This window comes from Staurois parvus, unplaced genomic scaffold, assembly GCF_062004578.1.
Source record: "Staurois parvus isolate SC_StPar_1 unplaced genomic scaffold, SC_StPar_1.0 ptg000682l, whole genome shotgun sequence".
Taxonomy (NCBI): domain Eukaryota; kingdom Metazoa; phylum Chordata; class Amphibia; order Anura; family Ranidae; genus Staurois; species Staurois parvus.
In genome coordinates this window covers 609,331-629,751 of record NW_028318478.1, presented here as the reverse complement: position 1 = coordinate 629,751, position 20,421 = coordinate 609,331, and the positions used below count along the sequence as shown (strand labels likewise).

Here is a 20,421-nt window from a genome sequence, read left to right as displayed (position 1 = left end):
ATTCGTGAACGAACAGCATCATGAAGGCAAAGGAACACACCAGACAGGTCAGGGACGAAGTTGAGGAGTAGTTTAAAGCAGGGTTAGGTTGTTTAAAAAAAAAAAAACACATCCCAAGATTTGAACATCTCATGGAACACTGTTCAATCCATCATCCAAAAATGGAACGAGTATGGCACAACTGCCAAACTACCAAGACATGGCTGTCCACCTAAACTGACAGGCTGGGCAAGGAGAGCATTAATCAGAGAAGCAGCCAAGATTCCCATGGTAACTCTGGAGGAGCTGCAGAGATCATCAGCTCAGGTGGGGGAATCTGTCCACAGGACAACTATTGTGCACTCCACAAATCTTACCTTTATGGAAGCGTGGTAAGAAGAAAGCCATAATAAATCCCGCTTGCAGCTTACGAGAAGCCATGTGGTGGACACCGCAAACATGTGGAAGAAGGTGCTCTGGTCAGATGAGACGAAAATTTAAAAGCAAAACTCTGTGTGGCGGAAAAATAATACTGCACATCACCCTGAGCACACCATCCCCACTGTGAAACATGGTGGTGGCAGCATCATGTTGTGGGGATGCTTTTTTTCAGTAGGGACAGGGAAGCTGGTCTAAGTTGATGGGAAGATGGATGGAGCCAAATATAGGGCAATCAGAAGATAACCTGTTAAGAGTCTGCAAAAGACTTGAGACTGGGGTGAAGGTTCACCCTCCAGCAGGACAACGACCCTAAACATCCAGCCAGAGCTACAGTGGAATGGTTTCGATCAAAACATATTCATTTGTTAGAATGGCCCAGTCAAAGTCCAGAGCTAAATCCAGTTGAGAATCTGTGGCAAGACTTGACAATTGCTGTGCAGATGCTCTCCATTCAGTCTGATAGAGGTTGAGCTATTTTGTAAAGAATAATGGGCAAAAATGTCACTCTAGATGTGCAAAGCTGGTAGAGACATCCCCAAAAAGACTTGCAGCTGTAACTGCAGTGAAAGGTGGTTCTACAAAGTATTGCCTCAGGTGTGGCTGAATACAAATGCACGCCACACTTTTAAAATATTTATTTGTAAAACATTTTGAAAACCATTTATCATGTTCCTTTCATTTCACAATTATGTGCCACTTTGTGTTGGTCTATTACATAAAATCTCAATAAAACACATTTACGTTTTTGGTTATAACATGACAAAATGTGGAAAATTTCAAAGGGTATGAATACTTTTTCAAGGCACTGGACATAAAATGTGTATATCAATAGCAGACACCTCCTGAGTTTTTCTGATTTTTGCAGGTTTCGTTGGCTACTTTTTCTTCAAACCAAAACAAGGCTGTTGGTGAGCAGCTCTGCTGCACAAGGATCTAATGACGCAGTAGCTTGCTTTGTTTGCATCAGTGTCTAGTTATACCTTGGGTATTGGGCCATTGCCAAGTTGCTAATTATGGTTATATGATCAGGACAACTGGTGTGAAATTACAGTGTAAACAACGGGACAATTTAATTATTTCTGTTGGAAGCATTTTTTTTATATGTTATTACAGAAGACGCTACCTTAGGACTATCACATTCCGAGTAATGGGATAGCTTAGAATCCCTTACAGTATTTTATAGCTTACTTGAAGCATTTCAGCCTACCACTGATGTACCAGTATTTATACGGGTAGACTGTGAGTGGTATGGTAATACATTATTTGTATAGGGCTTCAATTTGGAAACTTATTTAAACAAGTTTGTCTGCTGGCTGGAAATGTGTTTGCATCTTGTTGGATGGTAGTGCAGAATAAATGCAAGGAAGTGTCTTGTACAGCATTACATACCCACTTAAAAAAATGTTTTTCTTCATTGTGAAATAAACTACCTTGTTTTCAGTTTCCAGTTCGTTAACCCAGACTAGCATATTTCATGAAACAGGGCTTGACAAATCCCAGGTGCCAGGTCGCCATGGCAACTAGAAATTGCATCCTGGCGCCTGGGCTTTTGTCAGCTCATTCCCAGTTACTTAGTTGCCGACCCCACTAGCAGACACAGCTGATCACAGATTTAGGTAAAGGGCCAATCACTCTGGCCCTTTACCATGTGATCAGCTGTGTCCAATCACAGTTGATCACATTGTAAACAGACTTGCCGGTTATCAGCAGTCCTTTCCTCATGCTGCCCAAATGTGAGGAAAAGAGAGCCGGTAACCTGAAATTCTGAAAGGCACAGTTACACTGATAATCAGGACACTGAGCATCAGTGCCTTGATTACCAGTGCAGCCTATCAGTCCCCATCAGTGCACATCAGTGAAGAAGAAAAATTACTTATTTGCTAAATTTTCTAACAAACTAAGAAAACATTTTGTGTTCAAAATGTTCAGTCTTTTTTTTTTTTTTTGTTTGTTTGTTTACCAGTGTTGATTAAATACCACCAAATGAAAACTTTCTCTCTCAAAACAGTGATAAAATTTTATTTGGGTACAGTGTTGCATGACCGCATAATTGTAATTCAATGTGACCGCACTGAAAGCTGAAAATTGTTCTGGGCAGGATGGGGTGAAAGTGCCTGGTAGGCAAGTTTTAACATCTAAAAACAAAATAAGAAGAACTTACCTGCAGCAGGGCTATTTTTTTTTTTTTTTCACATACTGGCACCTCCATGTATTCTCCTTGTGTAAACCTATGTTGTGCATCTGTAAAGATAAACATCAGCTCTACATAAGAGGGTTTTGTCATTAAAATTATAATAAAATATAAAGCTTTGTTAGTTTAAAATAAACACCAAAAAACAAACAAACTGGCTTTTAACCTTTTTAGCTGGCTCCTAGATTCAAAGCAAATTTATCAAGCCCTGTCATAGAACATTATATGTTCTGCTTGTAAATAAAAAGGACATCTTTCTCATTGAACACTAACTCCACTTTTCTTGAGGAAAAAAAACATTCCCCTTTTGGGTGAATTAAGAAACTTGCGGATTCCTACCTTTTTGTTATTCTGACGATAGAGGTGTTTGCCTGTGTCCATGAGCAGAGTGAATCTGTATGAGCGTGATTTTATAATTATCAATTAGCTGCTGCACCTGCAGGGCTAATGAGGATAGTGGCAGGGTCTGCATCCCTGTAGACCTGTTTTCTCTTTGGGAGTATCGCACCAAAAATTTGATTTTTGTTGCAGGGGATGCCCAAAATCTTGCATCTAGTGCAGACGTCTGGAAAAATCAGCAAGCCAATCATACAAGCTGGAAATGACATTTCTGGGTGGTGTTCTGTACACCATCTCTGTACAAAACTCCTCCAGGTTGCCATATTGAATTGCATCGCTGCAGATTGAAAAGGAAAGGTCTTTTTTAAAAACATTCAATTACAATATGACTTTTGTTGCAATTGTATAATGTATAATATATATATATATATATATATATATATATATATATATATATATATATATATATATATATATAATTTTTCCCTTGAAAGTGGCGTTACCCTTTAACAATGTTAGTGCGAAAAAGTCTGGAATTACTTTTTTTTTTTTTTTTTTTTTTTTTAAGCAACACAGCCAAAAAACATTTCAGGCTTTGACTGTCCTTCCTCAGGGACACCTGAGGTATGGCACACAAAGTCTTAAATGTGCTCTGCTGCTGGGATGCTTGAATAAACAGGGTATTCCCATTTGGCAAAATTCCACCAGGGACTGTTGAGCAACTGCACTTAATCACAAAGGTAACACTCCACCACCAGTAGGTCTTGTGTCATGCAATGCAAATTGTTTTCCATCACAAAGGTTTTTTGTTTATTAATAAGCTGAAAAGTATAGGTCAGATTTGAGTTGTTGGCATGTAACAGAAGGATAAAACCTAACAATCCTATGTGGAACATTTTTATCCTGCCTCCTCTGATGTGTGGATGCATGTACCACTTAACAAGTCAAAATGTACATAAAAAAAAAGTATATAGCACATTATGCCAGAAGGAAATTTAAATTTCCAAAAGTCAAATACCCAATTTAAAGTGATATTAAAGGCAGATAAAAAAAAAAACATGTTGTTCTTACCTGTTCTGTGCATTGGTTTTGCACAGAGCAGCCCTGATCCTCCTCTTCTCGGGTCCCCCTGCCAGCGCTTCGGGCCCCTGCCTCCTGCTGGGTGCCCCAATAGCAAGCAGCTTGCTATGGCAGCACCTGAGCAGGCTTGCTCCCGAGACACAGCTGTGTGTGTCCATTTACAGACTAAGCGTGGTTTGGCCTGCTCACCGCTCTCCTCCTTGGCTCACTGGCTGTGATTGACATTAGCAGGAGTCAATGGCTCCTGCTGCTGTCTCGGCCAATGAGGTGGAAGAGACCCGGGAGAGCTGCTGCTCTCGTGTACATTGCTGGATCGAGATGGGGCTTGGGTAAGTATTAGGGGGGCTGCTGCACACAGAAGTTTTTTTGACTTCATGCATGAAGGTAAAAAAACCTTGAGCCTTTACAACTGCTTTAAAATGGTCAATATTAACAAGGTTACAGTGTTCCTTGCATAGCTATACTATTATGTAGATGCTGAGAGAGAACGTACACTCCTAATCAGCACAGAACCCAATGCATGGTGAGAGGATTGATTTCAGCACAGAACCCAATGCATGGTGAGAGGATTGATTTCAGCAGAGAACCCAATGCATGGTGAGAGGATTGCTTTTGGCAGTGAAGGACCTCTGGAGAAATCTAGATCAGTTCCTTCATCCTGTGATCACCTGGGCTGAACAACTAGTTTTAATAAGCAAGTACACTCTGTGTATACATACATTGTTGGAGTCAGTATGGAGGCTGCAGATGACCTCAGCTGAACAAGGATCACCTGCGAAGAAGGGCCTAGGGAGAACACTACCGTGAGTGGTCTCTCTCCTCCCCATTTATAGGTGTGCGTGCGATCAGGTGCTTTTGTTTTTTTTTCAATTTTTATCTAAAAGTATGTTGCTGAATTTGACTTGGCATCAGCATGTCTCAACACAATGCAGTCTGACACATTGGCATCTCATGAGCGAGCTAAATGGGGACCACATTTTCCAGTGAGAGATGTGCGAGGGGCCCTTGCAAGGACTGAGGTTATAGAAGCTGCACTAGTGAACATAAACAGTGTATTCCATTGAGGTGATTATTTCAGTTAAAAAGGCAAAATTACTGTGCAATAGAGCTGACTTGGTAGGATCCGTTGTGGTCTAAGTTCAATCTTCACACTTTTCTCTTTGCTATGAGGGTATTTATAGCTGTTTACAGGGTCTGTGCAGGGTGTTAATATGTACACAGTTTTATATGTGTCTATAATTAAAACATTGTAACGAGAGAGTAGCAGAAACATTTCTGTTTATATAGTGGGGAAGAGATGGAACATTTGTTGAACTATGTGCTTGCACAGATCATACAGAGATTTCCAAGTACAGTTTACAATGCTTGTGCTTGAGCTTTTGCCTGGTATAAGATCTCATTTCTGCGGTATCTTTTAAAGGTACTTACAGGCGTATTTATAGCCCAACTCGGAGCAAAAAAAAAATTCCCATGCATTTGAGCTGTATATGCACTGCAAGGGTCAACTGCTTGTTTGTTTAGTCCAGGGGTGAGGAAAAAGCCTTTACTCACCTGATCCTTTATCCTACCAGAAAACAGCGCTCCCCTGTGGTCCTGCTGTGGACTGTTCCTGGTCTGTGGAGCCTGCTCTGGGCTTAATGACATCAGAAACGTCCACAACTCAAGACTGCTGGAGCGCAGGGGTGCCGGGACCAGTCTTGTGCTGGGAGGTAAATATATGGCAAATGGGTAAATTTAGGTTGAGAATACTGTTATGCTGAATTTAGTTGTGCAGCTCCCTCATTACAGCATAAGGATACTTGCACACATTACTGATGTTTGAAAACCAGTATTTCTGGCAGAAATTTCTTGCATTTATTATGCATGTACAGGCATAAAATAAATTCTAGCTTCCAGAATGCAATTCTAATATCTTCAAATTCACATTTTACGGGTGCAAAATACTGAACGGCAAAGCAGATTTCTGTATTTCATACACATTATAGAGGCACATTGAAAACAATGGTCTGCATTTACAGTACATCTATAAAAAATACAGCATGTGTACCTGTAAATGCTGTGTTGTAGGCACCAGTGTGCAAGAGCCCTATAGCTGTATTTTCTGACAACTTCAGTGATCACAAGTGTTGTATTTTTTTTTTTTTTTATGCCTCTTATGAAGGTTTGTAATTGTAATAATATTATACTTACTGCAGAAAGTACCATGTAAAATGTTCTGTGAAGAGTTAGTCTCTATCATCCGTCTTTTGGAGGTCAACACTTTCAGACTGCATTAAAAATAGCTCATCTGGAATGTGACAACACAACAACTCCGTATGTTTCTGTTAGCTGCTTTCAGTTTTGTTTTTTTTTGTTTTTTACTGGTATAGAGCTGTGAAGCTGTACTTGTAGAACACTGATGGTGTGCAGGTCAGCGTTGATCCATTTTGGACAGTTGTGACCTACTCTATTTTGCAGGAGAAACACTGATACCAGCTTTTCACTAACTTCTAAGAGAACAGGTTGTTACCAGATTTAATTGTTATTGAGGAAACGTTTGCCCATATACTAATATTCCCACAGTACATAACTATTTAAAAAATATACTGCTTAGAAAACTAGATCCTATGTAAGAATATTAATTTTTTTTTTTTTTTCCTCTGCTGCTGCCATCTGTCCCACTGGGGTAGATTGACTAAAACTGGTGCAGCTGTGCAGGTAGCTAATCTGCTTCTAATGTCAGCTTGTTCAATAAAAGTGTTACTAAACCCACAACAGTAAAATCAGTCTGTATATGCAGTAAAGCATGCTTGTTATACTCACTGTGGAACCTAAGGGGTCAATTATTTGCATTGTGTAAAAACACTGTTTGATTCTGACTCCTTTGATTCTCCTCTTCTTTCCTGATAAGACATATTGTGTGGAGTCACTCTGCTCATGCTCCGTTTGGTGTGTATTGCTAGAGAGCTGTGATCAGCACAGGGCCAGTCAGCACTGTCTAGACAGAGGTCAGGGGTTCTGCATCCTCCTAGAGCAAAATGAAAACTCCTCCTACAAGCTTTAACCAGTGCTCACCTGGACACTGATGGAAGTTACACGGCTGCTCTAACTGCTGATGAGAAAAGGTATTTAGCAGTTTATATTTACTAAAATAATTGCACTTCCATGTTCTGTGTACTGTGGAGAAACGGATATAGTGAATGCAGGGTCCTGGGTTTAGTAACACTTTAAGCTTTGGCAATAAAACCTGGAAGTTGATTGGTTTCTGTGCAGAGCTACAATATTTTGCACTCTCCAGTTCTAGTAAATAACGCCCCATGTGTCTTGTGTGACTTCTTTTTGACCAGAAGTACACTGCATCCACCCCTCACCTCAGCTCCCAGTTGTGGCACTGTCTATCTGGGGAGTATGGCTATTTGTTAATTAAAGCAAAATTGGAATCGCAGAAATGATATGCATAGTCTCCTTTCTGCTTTCTTGTTACAGCAGAGATAGGCCCTCTGCACTCTGTAATCAGAACTCAGTAACAGAGCTGGTCTGAAACACTCCTCCTCCATCTGTCATACAAGTCTGTTGGATGACACTACTGAAGAATATGACTGTTACTCAGCTTGCCAGCACTGCAGTGGGAGAGTAGGAAGTAGGATTTTTTAAAGCATTTTCAAGCAAAAATCTGTCACAAATCATATAGAGATAAAGGTGCAAAAAGCCCAAAAAAGAGATTGTGTTTTGTCTTTAGTATATCCCAGGCTGGGAAGAAGGTGGACACAGCTGGCCAAGAGCCAGCAGCAAATCAATGAGCCAGGTGGATCCCGCGACTTTAGTTAGGATCCTGTTCACACCTTGGCTCAGCCATGTCAGCTGATAGCTATTGGCCGACACAGAAGAACATTAGCAGATGTACCCTTCTGATCCAAAAGGGAAGTATAGCCAAAAGAGTATTGGCCATACTTCTCTTTTTTTTTTTTTTTTAAAGCTGAATGACCTTGGGGCAGTTGTGGAGGGAGATCATGCAGGAGATTTTCCAATTGTTGGCAAAATTGAGATTCACAGTTGCTTTCCTCTCTACCAAAGTCTAATACAGTGATGAGATGTTGAACTTGATGATCATCAGCCTATTTCAAACTTCTTAAAAACTCTAATAAAATTGTACTCTAAGTTATAATAACTGTTTGCTCAAATATGGCTGCTTTTGCATCAGGGTGGATTTGATTTAACCACTTCCTGTCCAGACCCTTTCACCCCCTTCCTGTCCAGGCAAATTTTCAGCTTTCAGTACTATCACACTTTGAATGACAATTGAGCGGTCATGCAACACTGTACCCATATTAATTGTTTAGCATTTTTTTTTGAGACAGATAAAACTTTATTTTGGTGGTATTTATTTACCACTGGGATTTTTATTTTTTTTGCTATATAAATGAAAAAATCCAAACATTTTGGAAAGTGTTTTTCTTATAAAATTTTGCAAATAATATTTCTTCATAAATCTTGGCCAAAATGTATTCATCTATCTTTTTAGTAAAAAAAAAAACAAATAACCCAAATTAATTTATAACCAAAAATGTATAATTTTTAAAAACATTTTTTACTTTTTTTATTTAATTTCTTTTATATTTGTTTTTTTTTAAACATACTGTCACCCTAGCAGTACAGTGTCACCATAGTGACACTACTGCTTGTGGGGGGTGATGAAGATTTTTTTTTTTTTTTACACTGATTGCTTTTATACCCATAAAGGCTGTAAAAGGAATAATTTCTCATTCTCTCTGGCTGAATACTTGTAGCCATTGAGAAATACTTTGAGAGCTGTGATTGGTCACAGCTTGTCACATGGTACAAGGCTGTTGGGAATAGCCTTGTTCTTTTATTTCATGTTTATTCTCATGGTTACTGTGAAATTGTGTGAATGCATCAATGCAGTGTATGTTATCTCAGCTTGCAGAGCTTGGATTCATTGAATGAGTTTACCAAAAAAGGAAAATACTGCAGAATTTACAGCCTCATGCTACATAGCTAAGCTCCATTTCATGCTGAATAAACTAAATTATTATTGTATCTTAACTAGAAAACTATCTTTTACTCCAAAAGCATTTTATTAAAATTTGATTAAAAATCAGATTTAAATCCAAAAACAGTATTTTTTTAAAACAAATCGATTTTTATCCACCCTGCTTTGCATGGGCACTGCAGCCTATTCATTCAAATGCAGTGCTGCACTATGAAAAATGCAGAGAAAAGGTCCTACACCTTTTCCACAATTGCATTTACAGGTACAACACCTAGCACCATGAGCACTGGCATAGAATAGGGGGTCGCAACCCAGCCCACGCTACAGGGGCGCCATCTCCTTGTTACTTTGTTTTACGGCGGGGTGGGCAATTAGAGGAAATTATCCCCTGCACACAGCAACTGAAAGACAGCTTCTCCTCTATATTCCACTCCTTTCAGCTGCTGCATATAGGAGTTTGGTTCCTGTAATTGCCCCCCACAGCACCGATCACCCTCTTTGTGCTCTTTGCACTGATTGTGTGTCTGTTGCTGGGAGCTGGAGCCACCTGTTAGTCTATGGGGATGCAGCAGCTGTACAAACCTCATGTCCTAATTTGACAGGTGTGGGTGAGTAGCTCCAAATGCACACTGTCTGTGATTGGGGTTGTACACCTACATCAACACGCCTGTCAAATTAGGACCTGCGGCTGTGTTCATACAGTTGCTGTGTCCTCATAGTGTAACACAGGCTGCCTGCACACAGCTCCAGCCACATAAAAAAAAAATCTGGTTTGCGTTGGACAGGACACAGTGCTCATGTGAATGAGCCCCAAGACCTCATTCACATACCAAGTTTTAGTTATTACCTCAATACAGTTTTAGGTTTAGCAGGAAGTTATGTGTTTTGTGCTCGCTAATAATATTTTCATTGGAAATAAATATATGTAAATAAAGATCTGAAATAACTCTTTATCCACTTAGAGTATCTTGGCGGATGGTGGAAGCTTCAGGTTGTAGTGGAGGGGGGTTCAGATCAACTTTTGCATGGGGGGGACCACAAGCTTCAAGCTACACCTGTGGGTATGCGGTTCCCAACATGGGAAAATGTGCTGCAGTTTCTAGTGTATGGGGGTGCCATTAAGAATGAATTCCACCCCTGCGTGTCTAACAGCAGCGCATCTTTGGGGGGGAATGTGTGCTCTTATTCGTACCAGCATATAGTGTGAACCTTGGCTTACATACATGGAAACAGGATATTTTGAGTATACCTAGGTTCAAAGGCAATACTGTGAGAAGAAGTGGATTCTGATTCACCTTTCCTCTGTTGTACATGAAAGGGCAACCTATGGCAAGGAGCAGCTGTACCTGGATTAAAGTGTATGTATAGCAAAAACTTTATTTGGATGGATCCGAGCCCCTGTCTAGTTTGTATTATATGTGTTGCTAGACAGATTGTTTGCTTTTGTCCTGGTGAAAAAATTGAGTGATGTGGAAATGTACTTTCCTTCAAAGTTTTCGCTATACAGTTGTGCTCAAGTTTGCATACCCTGGCAGAAATTGTGACATTTTGGCATTGATATTGAAAATATGACTGATCATGCCAAAAAATGCTCTGCAATCTTTCTTGGTCTACCTGACCTTGGCTTAGTATCAAGAGATCCCCGAACTTTCCACTTCTTAATAGGTGATTTAACAATACTGATTGGCATAGTCAAGGCTTTGGACATATTTTTATGTCCTTTTCCATCTTTATAAAGTTTCATTACCTTGTTACGCAGGACTTTTGACAGTTCTTTTCCCCATGGCTCAGTATCTAGCCTAGTCAGTGCTTCCACGTAAGAGCTAACAAACTCATTGACTATTTATACACTGACACTAATTGCAATTTAAAAAGCCACAGATGTGGGACATTAACCTCTAATTGGCATTTTAACTCGTGTGTGTGTGTGTGTGTGTGTGTGTGTGTGTGTGTGTGTGTGTGTGTCACCTTGTGTGTCTGTACCAAGGCCAAACATTCCAGGGTATGTAAACTATTGATTATGGCCATTTGGGTGATTTCTGTTATGATTTTAAAAAGGAGCAAAAAAAAATTTGATAATAAATGGCTTCATATGATCATCATCCTTCAATAAAAGAGCATTTTTTGGCATGATCAGTCATATTTTCAACATCAAAGCCAAAATGTCACAATTTCTGCCAGGGTATGTAAACTTTTGAGCACAACTGTACATACACGTTAACCACCTCCCGCCTGCCATATAGTCCAATCACAGGCGCAAGGTGGTTCTCTCGTTCTGATAGGACATCATTTGACGTCCTGCCATTCTCACCGCGCATGCGCAGCTCAGGGAGCGCGCAGTGCGGTGATCAGCGATGCTCTGTGTCCCTCGGACACAGGGGATCACCGATCATGGAAAGAGCCGAAGATGTCGGCTCGGTCATGTGATCAGCTGTGTCCAATCACAGCTGATCACATGTAAACAGGGAAATGCCAGTTATCGGCATTTCTCTCCTCTCGAGCTGTCACGCTGACAGCTCGTGAGGAGAGGAGAGCCAGTAATCGGCTTTTCGTGGAGGGGATGTACACTGATTATTAGGGCACTGAAGATCAGTGTGGCCCCAGAAGTGCCACCTGTCAGAGTCCATCAGTGCCAGCTGAACAGTGCCACGTGCCAGTGCCCATCAGTGCCACAATGCCACATATCAGTGCCCACCTGAGCTGCCCTTCAGTGCTGCCTAACTGTGCCAGTCAGTGCCATATATCAGTGCTGCCTTTCAGTGCCCATCAGTGATGCCTGTCAATGCCCATCAGTGCCACCTATCAGTGTCCATCAGTGCATCTTATCAGTGCCCATCACTACAGCCTCATTAGCGTACATCAGTGAAGGAGAAAAATCACTTATTTACAAAATTTTATAACAAAAACTTAAGAAAAAACTTTTTTTTTTCCAACATTTTCAGTGGTTTTTGGTTTGTTTAAGAAAAAATAAAAAACCCAGAGATGATTAAATACCACCAAAAGAAAGCTCTATCTGTCACAAATGCTAAAAATTTCATATGGGTACAGTGTTGCATGACCGCGCAATTGTCATTCAAAGTGTGATAGCGCTGAAAGCTGAAAATTGCCCTGGTCAGGAAGGGGGTAAAAGTGTCGGGACTGGAAGTGGTTAAAACATTTGGGGAAAGAAAAGTTGTGGTGTGGGGGGGGGACCTTCTTGTTCATTCAGAAACACAAGAAGTGTTTCACCTTTGAATTATACTGTTCCCTTCAGGAGAATTGAACAAGAAACTGTAGATGTTACCAGTATAACCTCTCCTACTACTAGCATGCCTCAGTAGAAGGATGGATGTCTTTTCTTCAGCAGAGCTGAAGACATCCATCCTCTTAGGACACTAGCAAAAAACTAACACCTTTTCCCTTTTTCCAAATGTTTTCTTCAATCAAGACTCTTCTCTAATCATTACTAAAGCCACGTCAGATAGCTGCGGAGTGCCGTGTCTGGATCCCACTGGACTGGGCACTGCGAGGATAGCCTGGAAGTTTCCTTCAGGAACTTGGTGCAGCTTTCTTCTTTTTTATTTTATTAGTTTCATTTACATACAAATATTTAAAAATCCTTACATAATATAACATTCAACAATTCCCTTTTTCCCCTTTCCTTTTTTTTCCCCTTAGTCCCTCCTCCAATCCCCCTCCCCACCTCCTCTCGCATTACCCTCTTATCTTCTTTTTCTCCTTAGATTCTTCTAAGCTACATATATTCTCACTCTCTTCTCTTCTTATTCTTCTTTCCCTCTTCCCTTCACAACTTCGTCTCCCAATTTATTTTACTCTCTGTTTACTCTCCAATCAGCTCTACATATATTTTGGAGGTTTTAAATTCACTCCATCCCTTCCAGGTTCTTAAAATGTTTCCATTTTATCCTCTTCGCTATGGTATAAGTCCTTCAACCTATAAATATATTCTACCCTGAGTATCCAACCCTTTACTCTTGGTATCTCCTGAACCCATCAAAACGTTGGGATCAATCCCTTTGCCGCATTAAAAAAATGAAAAATCATCATATTCTTATACTGTTTCACTGTTAACTTAGTATTATGGAATAAACAGACCCATGGGTCCTTTAAGATTTTACCGCCCGAGATCTCTTGTATTTGTTGTACTAGGTCCTGCAAATAATCCTGTATTCTATGGCATTCCCACCATATGTGTGCCATAGTTCCCTTTATTCCACATTCTCTCCCAACAAAGTGGTGAATTCTCTGGTTGCTGTTGCCAAGCATTTATAATTATTTCCTACAATTTTCATATCCATGGCCCTGTGTGCTAAATTAAATATTTTCCTTCTTTCTCTCCAAAAACAACAGAGGTCTGGACATTTTAGTGAATATTTTGTATCTACACAATGTACTATGTTTCTGTATAATACCTGAATTCAACATCTGTTCAAATGGATGTAGGTCCTCTACAACTCTTACTGGTTGTGGAAGTGCCATTACAAAGTGTCTTAATTGAAAATATCGCCACTCATCTAATACATAAAAAATATTTTTTTTTGTGTTTTCAATTCTTGAAAAGAACATATTTTCCCCTTCTTCATAATATCCTTTAACTGTGCGTTTCCATCCTTTTTCCATTTTCCTGATATTTTCTCTTTCCCCGGTGCAAAAAAACTTGTTCCTACAAGTGGAATTAACAGTGAATTATACTCCCATCCCATTTGTCCGTGAATTACATCCCATACCCTAAACACATTCTGTGTTAATAAGTAATGAAGATAATGTGTACGAGCGCACCTACAAATGCAATGTAGCAGCTGTGCATCAGGTAACCATAAACCTTATAAAACAATAATATAAATCAGAAGATGCAGCGCTGGACAAGAAATACCATAAGTATATAAATAAGTAGATAAATGTAAAACAAGCAGTTCATATAATGATATCAAGGTGACTTCAGGTGCTCTCATCTATTCCTATCCTCCAGGTAACAAGGTGCTGTGCGATATAGTGCAGAAGAAATGCACACTCACCAGAACGCACAGTTTAATGAGCGTTTATATATATATATTTTTCCCTTGAGGTCATCAGCTGGTCAGGGCAGGGTCTGGAATCCAATGATCTCCCTCCAGTGCTACTGGGTGTTGTTACTAGGACATCATTCTGTGTTAATGTGCTAGTGTTATTAGAAATCATCCGAAACTGTTGTGGAATCCAAATAATTTTATCTAACGGTGCCTCACTAAGTGTACTTTCTATTTTTTACCCAACTTTTCTCTCATATATACCCAATCAACCACCTGTGTTGGTATTACCGAATAATAGTATCTCTTAAAATCATATTTTTCGCTCGTTTTTTTTACCTGCCCATATATATCAATTTTTTTTAATTTTTTAATTTTTTTTTTTTTAGGGTCCCAAAATATGTCTATTGGTGTATATATATTGGGAGCATATTACATTTATAGAAGATTTTTGGTTTTATCACCATTTTCACAAAGTTTATTTTTTCTATCTGGGAGAGTGATCATCTTGAGCTTCCCCTCAGCTCGTTCTTTATCTCATTTATTAATGGGATGTAATTTACCTGATATATTTTTGAGATGAGGTCAACTATATGCTTAAATAACCTCCTCTTCTTTTTATAGCCACGGGGTGACCCCCTAATCTTTTTTTCTTTAGCCTTCTCCTCTGAACTGCTTGTTTCTTTCTTTCCTGTTTTTCCTCTTCCTCCTCCTTCCTTTTTTCCTCACCCCCCCCCCTCCTTTTTTTCCTTTTCACGCTTGGCCCATTAGAGAGTCTTTTCCTACACCTTTCAACATCTTAGTAAACATATCACAAGTGTGTTTCAGAACTCCCCACCTCCAGGATTCGACTTCCCAAGCGACTGTAGGGTTTAGGGTGGCTTCGACGTTGCTACCTGCCCAGAGTGGGGTTACCCACCATGGCTCTCCAGGCAGCTAGACCTCTAGGTCTCCCTGGATCTGGATCTCTCACCGGCGGCACCTTTCTCTGGCCGCTGCTCCATGGCGCTATCTACTCCTTCCCCCTCTGCTCCCAGGATTCCTTGTAGCGGTCACGTGGTCGTTCGCTCCTCACAGACCCGGATGTTGTCCACTGCCGCCCAGGGGAGAAAGCTGTCCCCTATCTCCTCCAAGGCCGCCCCTTCCAGAGGCTCCAGGAAATAAGCACTCGCTTGAGCGAAGTAAGATAGGACAGGGTGGTGTTGCTACTCCAGGGTCTCTTTCATGTCGTCTCTCACAGGCAGGCATGCAGAGCTCCTACACCAACTCCTTGGTAGCGCCATGCTCAGGCTGGTGCAGCTTTCTGAACTGTTCTGGTAAAGCCATGCGTAAGCAGGTCCGGCTGAGCACCAGGAGATACTCAAGCTCCTAGTTCTCTGTTTTCTTGGCATTCTTCCTAGTATTTCTTTGCTGTGTTGCTCACTCCTCTATTGAACTGCTTTTGCATGTCCAGAATGTGAGAGACTTTGTGTCCCTCAATGGACGAAAAACCAGAGGATTTGTGTACTCTCCGTGTAATCCTTTTCTTGGGAGTTCATTGAGGAACAATAAATGCACACAGCCCGGCTTAGGACCAAACCTGCAGATGCACCCCTGTAGGAAGCGGCTTCCTGTAGTGGCAAACAGGGACCAGAGCAGGTGGGTATAACATGTTGAAAAAAAATACTGTTAATTTTTCTAAAAGATGTTCTCTGCCTTTGCACAGCCAGTTGGAAACTGGAAAATGAAGTGCTTGGGTGCTGATAGACAATAGGAAGTACAGTCTGCTGGATTTATTTTCTGTCACCTTCAAAGCATATTTAACCTACTAACATAAATCTTGTATATTGGAGCTTCCCAATCCTTAACCACTTTACAACCGCGCTATAGCCAAATGACGACTACAGCGCAGTTGTCTAGTTTTGGGAGGGTGTCATATGACGTCCTCCCAAAATGCACCCCCAGCGGCGCGCACCCGGCGCTGTCTGATAGCTGTGTCCTACGGATACAGCTGATCACATGACAAGGTAAAAGGCCATTCACAGCGACCTTTTACCACATGATCAGCTGTGTCCAATGACACAGCTGATCACAAAGTAAATACAGTTGCTGGTTATCGGCAGCACTTTCCTAACACTGTCAAAGCATGAGGAAAGTACTGCTGATAACCAGCAAGTGTTAGAGGACAACTGCACTGATAATCAGGGCCCTGATCATCAGCGCAGCCCCAAAAGTGCCCAGCAGTGGTGCCCATCAGTGCTGTTTATCGGTGCCCATCAGTGCAGCAGCATTATCGGTGCCTCCTCGTCAATTCCCACCAGTGCAGCCTATCAGTGTAGCCTCATCAACACAGATCAGTGTACGTGAAAATTTACCTGTTTTGCAAAATTTTATAATATGAACAAAGAAAAAAGTATTTTTTTTTCCAATTTGTTTTTTTTTTCTGTTTTATAGTGCAAAAAATAAAAAAAAGTGGCGATTAAATAGCACCAAAAGAAAGAGATCTATTTGTGTGAAAAAAATTATACAAATTTCATATGGGTATTTCAATTGTCATTGCAATGCTGAAAGCTGAAATTTGGCCTGGGCAGGAAGGGGATAAAAGTGCCCTGTAGATAAGTGGTTAACTGTAGTGGCTGCATTGGCATTCTTTTTGTTCATTTTAGTTTCCACCTAGTAATCCTGCAAATAAAACACTTCCTGTTCTTTCATGTCTACTCTAATTTCTCGACTCAATGGGAACAGTCATGGTTGTCACACAGGCTGGACTTTAAACATATCTGCCTTTTTTTCATCTCCATTACATGGTGCATTGATGGGATTAGTAGTTTACACAATATTTTGCTTTCTCTTAAGCTCAATGACAGTGACAAGTGCATTGCTTTTCTGGCAAAATAAAGTACTGTATTTTCTGTACTTGCTGAAAATGTTCTTAGTCGACAATTAAAAAAGTCACCACATCAAAGGACCGATAAGCTGCAATATATTACACTTTTAATTTAGGGTTTAGATGCAAATTTATTCTAACCCTTCCTCAATCCTTCTCGGACTAAATAAAGTTAAACTTGCATAAACTGGCCACAGGGTGGATAAAAATCAATGATTTACTAAAAAAAAAAAAAAAATTTTTTATTAAAATGGTTTTGAAGTAAAAATCTATCTGAAGATAGTTTTCTAGTTAAGCTACATGAATAATTTAGTTTATTCAGCATGAAATGGGGCTTCGTTATGTAGCATGAGGCTGTATATTCTGCAATATTTACACTTTTGGTAAACCCATTCATTCAATGAATCCATGCTCTGCAAGCTGAGATAACATGCACTGCATTGATGCATTCACACAATTTCACAGTAACCATGAGAATAAACATGAAATAAAAACATTTGAGTAGTTCTGCTATGTGTAATTAACCTAATAATCTAAAATCGGTTCTGATATCGCTGCTGCTGCTGCTGTTGCTGTTGCTGTTGTTGTTATACAGGTTGTATATAGCTGCAACAGTTTGCAACAATACAGTTCAATACAAGAGGGTTAGGAGAGCCCTGCTCCTTGGAGCTTACAATCTAAGAGGAAGGGGCTGGTGGTACAAAAGGTAATAACTGTGGGGGATGGACTGGTAGAAGGAATAGAAGATTCCGTTATTAGCTGAAGGCAGGATAGGCTTCCCTGAAGAGAGGTTTTCAGAGATCACCTAAAAGTGGGCAGAGTGGGTGATAGATTGAGGTAGAGTGTTCCAGAGGATGGGGGAGGCTCTGGAGAAGTCCTGGGGACGAACATAGGAGGAGGAGACAAGGGAGCTAGAGAGCAGGAGGTCGTGGAAGGAGCGGAGAGGACGGTTTGGGTGATATTTGGAGACAAGATTGGTGATGTAATTTGGGGCAGAGTTATAAATGGTTTTATATGTGATTGTTAATGTTTTTAATTTTATTCGTTGGGCAATGGGAAGCCAGTGGAGGGATTGGCAGAGAGCTATTGCCATGTACCCGCTCAGGGCTGGTGCTGGGGCTTGGAATACGTTTTTCAGGCTATGGCTCTCTGTCATGGAGTATATTTAACACACACACATCTATGGCTGAAGCAGCACTCTTGTCTTTTCGCATAGATGGTGTCAAAGCAACCGTTGGATTTCCCACTTGTTTCTTATGTCTAAACATCCACTTGCGCAATTATAGCACACTGTTATTTTTTTCAGGTATCAGGGTAAGCAAGGTAACAGAGCTTGATAAATTGCAAGGTATGGTAAAAACTGGCCTGGTGGTTAAGCTGGAGGCTGCTAGCTCAGAGTCATGCCTGAAGGTTGATATATGTGAAGTGTGATGGAGCTTGGTGCCTAAGATGTTTTGTTTTCAGGTTTACATCTCTGTTTGTGTATTGGCACATATCTGCTGTTCACTTAATTACAGTATACTTGCATCATCCTGTTGGCGTTTGCTAAATACCTATTGTAAGTATGTAACATAAGCGCCTTCTATAGGGTGGCTGAGTTATTGACCGTAGTCTATGATTTTTAGTAACAACTTGTTATGGATCAGCAAGATATTATTATTACACAGGATTTATATAGCGCCAACAGTTTGCGCAGCGCTGTACAATATAAGGGAGACAGTACAATTACAATACATTTCAGTACAGAAGGAACATGAGGGCCCTGCTCGTGGAGCTTACAATCTAAGGAAGGGGGAGATACAAAAGGTGATGGCTGCGGGGGATGATCTGGTGAAGGTGATTCAAGTACAGTTCTTAGGTGGAGGTGGGGTAGGCTTCCCTGAAGAAGTGAGTTTTTTCAAAGATTGCCTAAAGGCAGACAGGGTGGGGGCTGACCAGACATACTGTGGTAGGGAGTTCCAGAGAATGGGAGAAGCTTTGGAGAAGTCCTGGAGGAGAGCGTGGGAGGAGATAATGAGGGAGCTAGAGAGGAAGATATATTGGGAGGAGTGGAGTGGGCGATATCTGCGGATGAGGTTGGCGAAGTAGCTAGGGGCAGTGTTGTGGATGGCTTTGTAAGCTGTCATTGGTTATCTGATTTATATTGCATGGCATCCGTTTTTACTTTCTTTCTCTACACTTTGTTTGCAGGATGAGAAGCTTACAGTTTCTCAGGATCTCCCGGGGAATGATGGGAAGCCCCACCTTATCCACTTTCATTATAAGGTCACCGAGGTGAAAGAATCGTCATGGAAGGCCATGCTGTCAAACCAGAGCCTCTTTGTGGAAATTCCTGAGGGCATTCTAGCTGATGGAAGCAAAGAGGGGTAAGCAGTGAGCCTAAGCTTTTACAATTGTCACACTTTTTTGTTGTTGTTTTAGTTGTCTGCACAATGGGGATGCAACAGAAGCACTTCAATTGGAGTACCGTTGTAAGCCTTAAAGTCTATTTCCACTTTTGCAGCCAAATCCTGATGACACGTACTTTATATTTGTTATATGTTCTTATTCACACAGCATAACTTGAAACAATTATTTTATCTTTTCTGAAAACTGCCAACCTGAAATTTTCCTCTGCTATGCATGGGATGATGGGATCTTGATGTTTACAAAAATTAATCTTGTCTGAATTAGATTTGAAAAAGTAACCCTAAAAAAATATCCTTATTCTCCAAAAATAATACATACACGTCCACTATTGAATGTCCCTGTGATCTAGCTTTCATAAAATTTTCTTACTGTGTAGGTCATCTGTTTGTTTGTTTTTGTTTTTTTTTTCTTCTAACAAGCGGTGCATGATAGTTGCAGCCATGTACACTGCTCCATGAACACTACAAATGCCATAGCTCATTATTCATAGTCTCTAGTCCACAGGAGTGAGCAGGGTTGCTACGTTTCTACATACAGCGGGCCATGGAGAACAAAGTAGCCACCCTCACCCAACAGAAGTCTAAACAGTAGTCAGCAGCTAAAAAAAAAAAAGATATCTTGGAAATTCAGAGAGCAAAGAATGTACTTTTATGAGTTAAGCCAGAACTAAAGTCACTATACTTTTCACTTCTTTTTTTAATGGCCCGAAGTCTGCAAGGGGCTCCTTGCCGACCTCTTCTCTCTGGGTGCTAGACTTCAGGCATCTTCATTGGGTGCCACTGGATGATGTAACTTAATATATTTTTCAGGAAATTGATTCTTACCGTGGTTTTTTTTTTTTTGCCTCCTTGTAATGTCCTCTGTGTGCTCCTGAACCTCTTTTCCCCTTGCTGCTTTTTTGTTAGGAATGAGCGGTACATATTAGTTGCGGTCATGTGCACTACTCTATGCCAACTACACATCTCATAGTCCGTAATTCATAGTCCCTAGTACATCTGGGGAGCTAGCAATAGAGAGTGGCTATGTTCCTATTTACAGTGGGACCACTGAGAATGCATGTAACCACCCTAGAACAGGAAGCCATATCACAGCAGCAAAAAAAAAAGTGTGTATGTATATA

The 20,421-nt window shown here is 40.6% G+C and overlaps 1 protein-coding gene across 1 annotated transcript in view; it reads left to right on the top strand.

Annotated features, from left to right (window-relative positions):
• LOC149447510 (ornithine decarboxylase antizyme 2-like) overlaps positions 1–20,421 on the top strand; it is a 51,571-nt gene that overhangs the window by 20,832 nt on the left and 10,318 nt on the right. The window contains exon 3 of the mRNA XM_089652363.1: positions 19,083–19,258. Coding sequence (XP_089508489.1) covers positions 19,191–19,258 — 68 coding nt within the window. The 5' untranslated portion in view covers positions 19,083–19,190. The remainder of the gene's footprint in view (positions 1–19,082; positions 19,259–20,421) is intronic.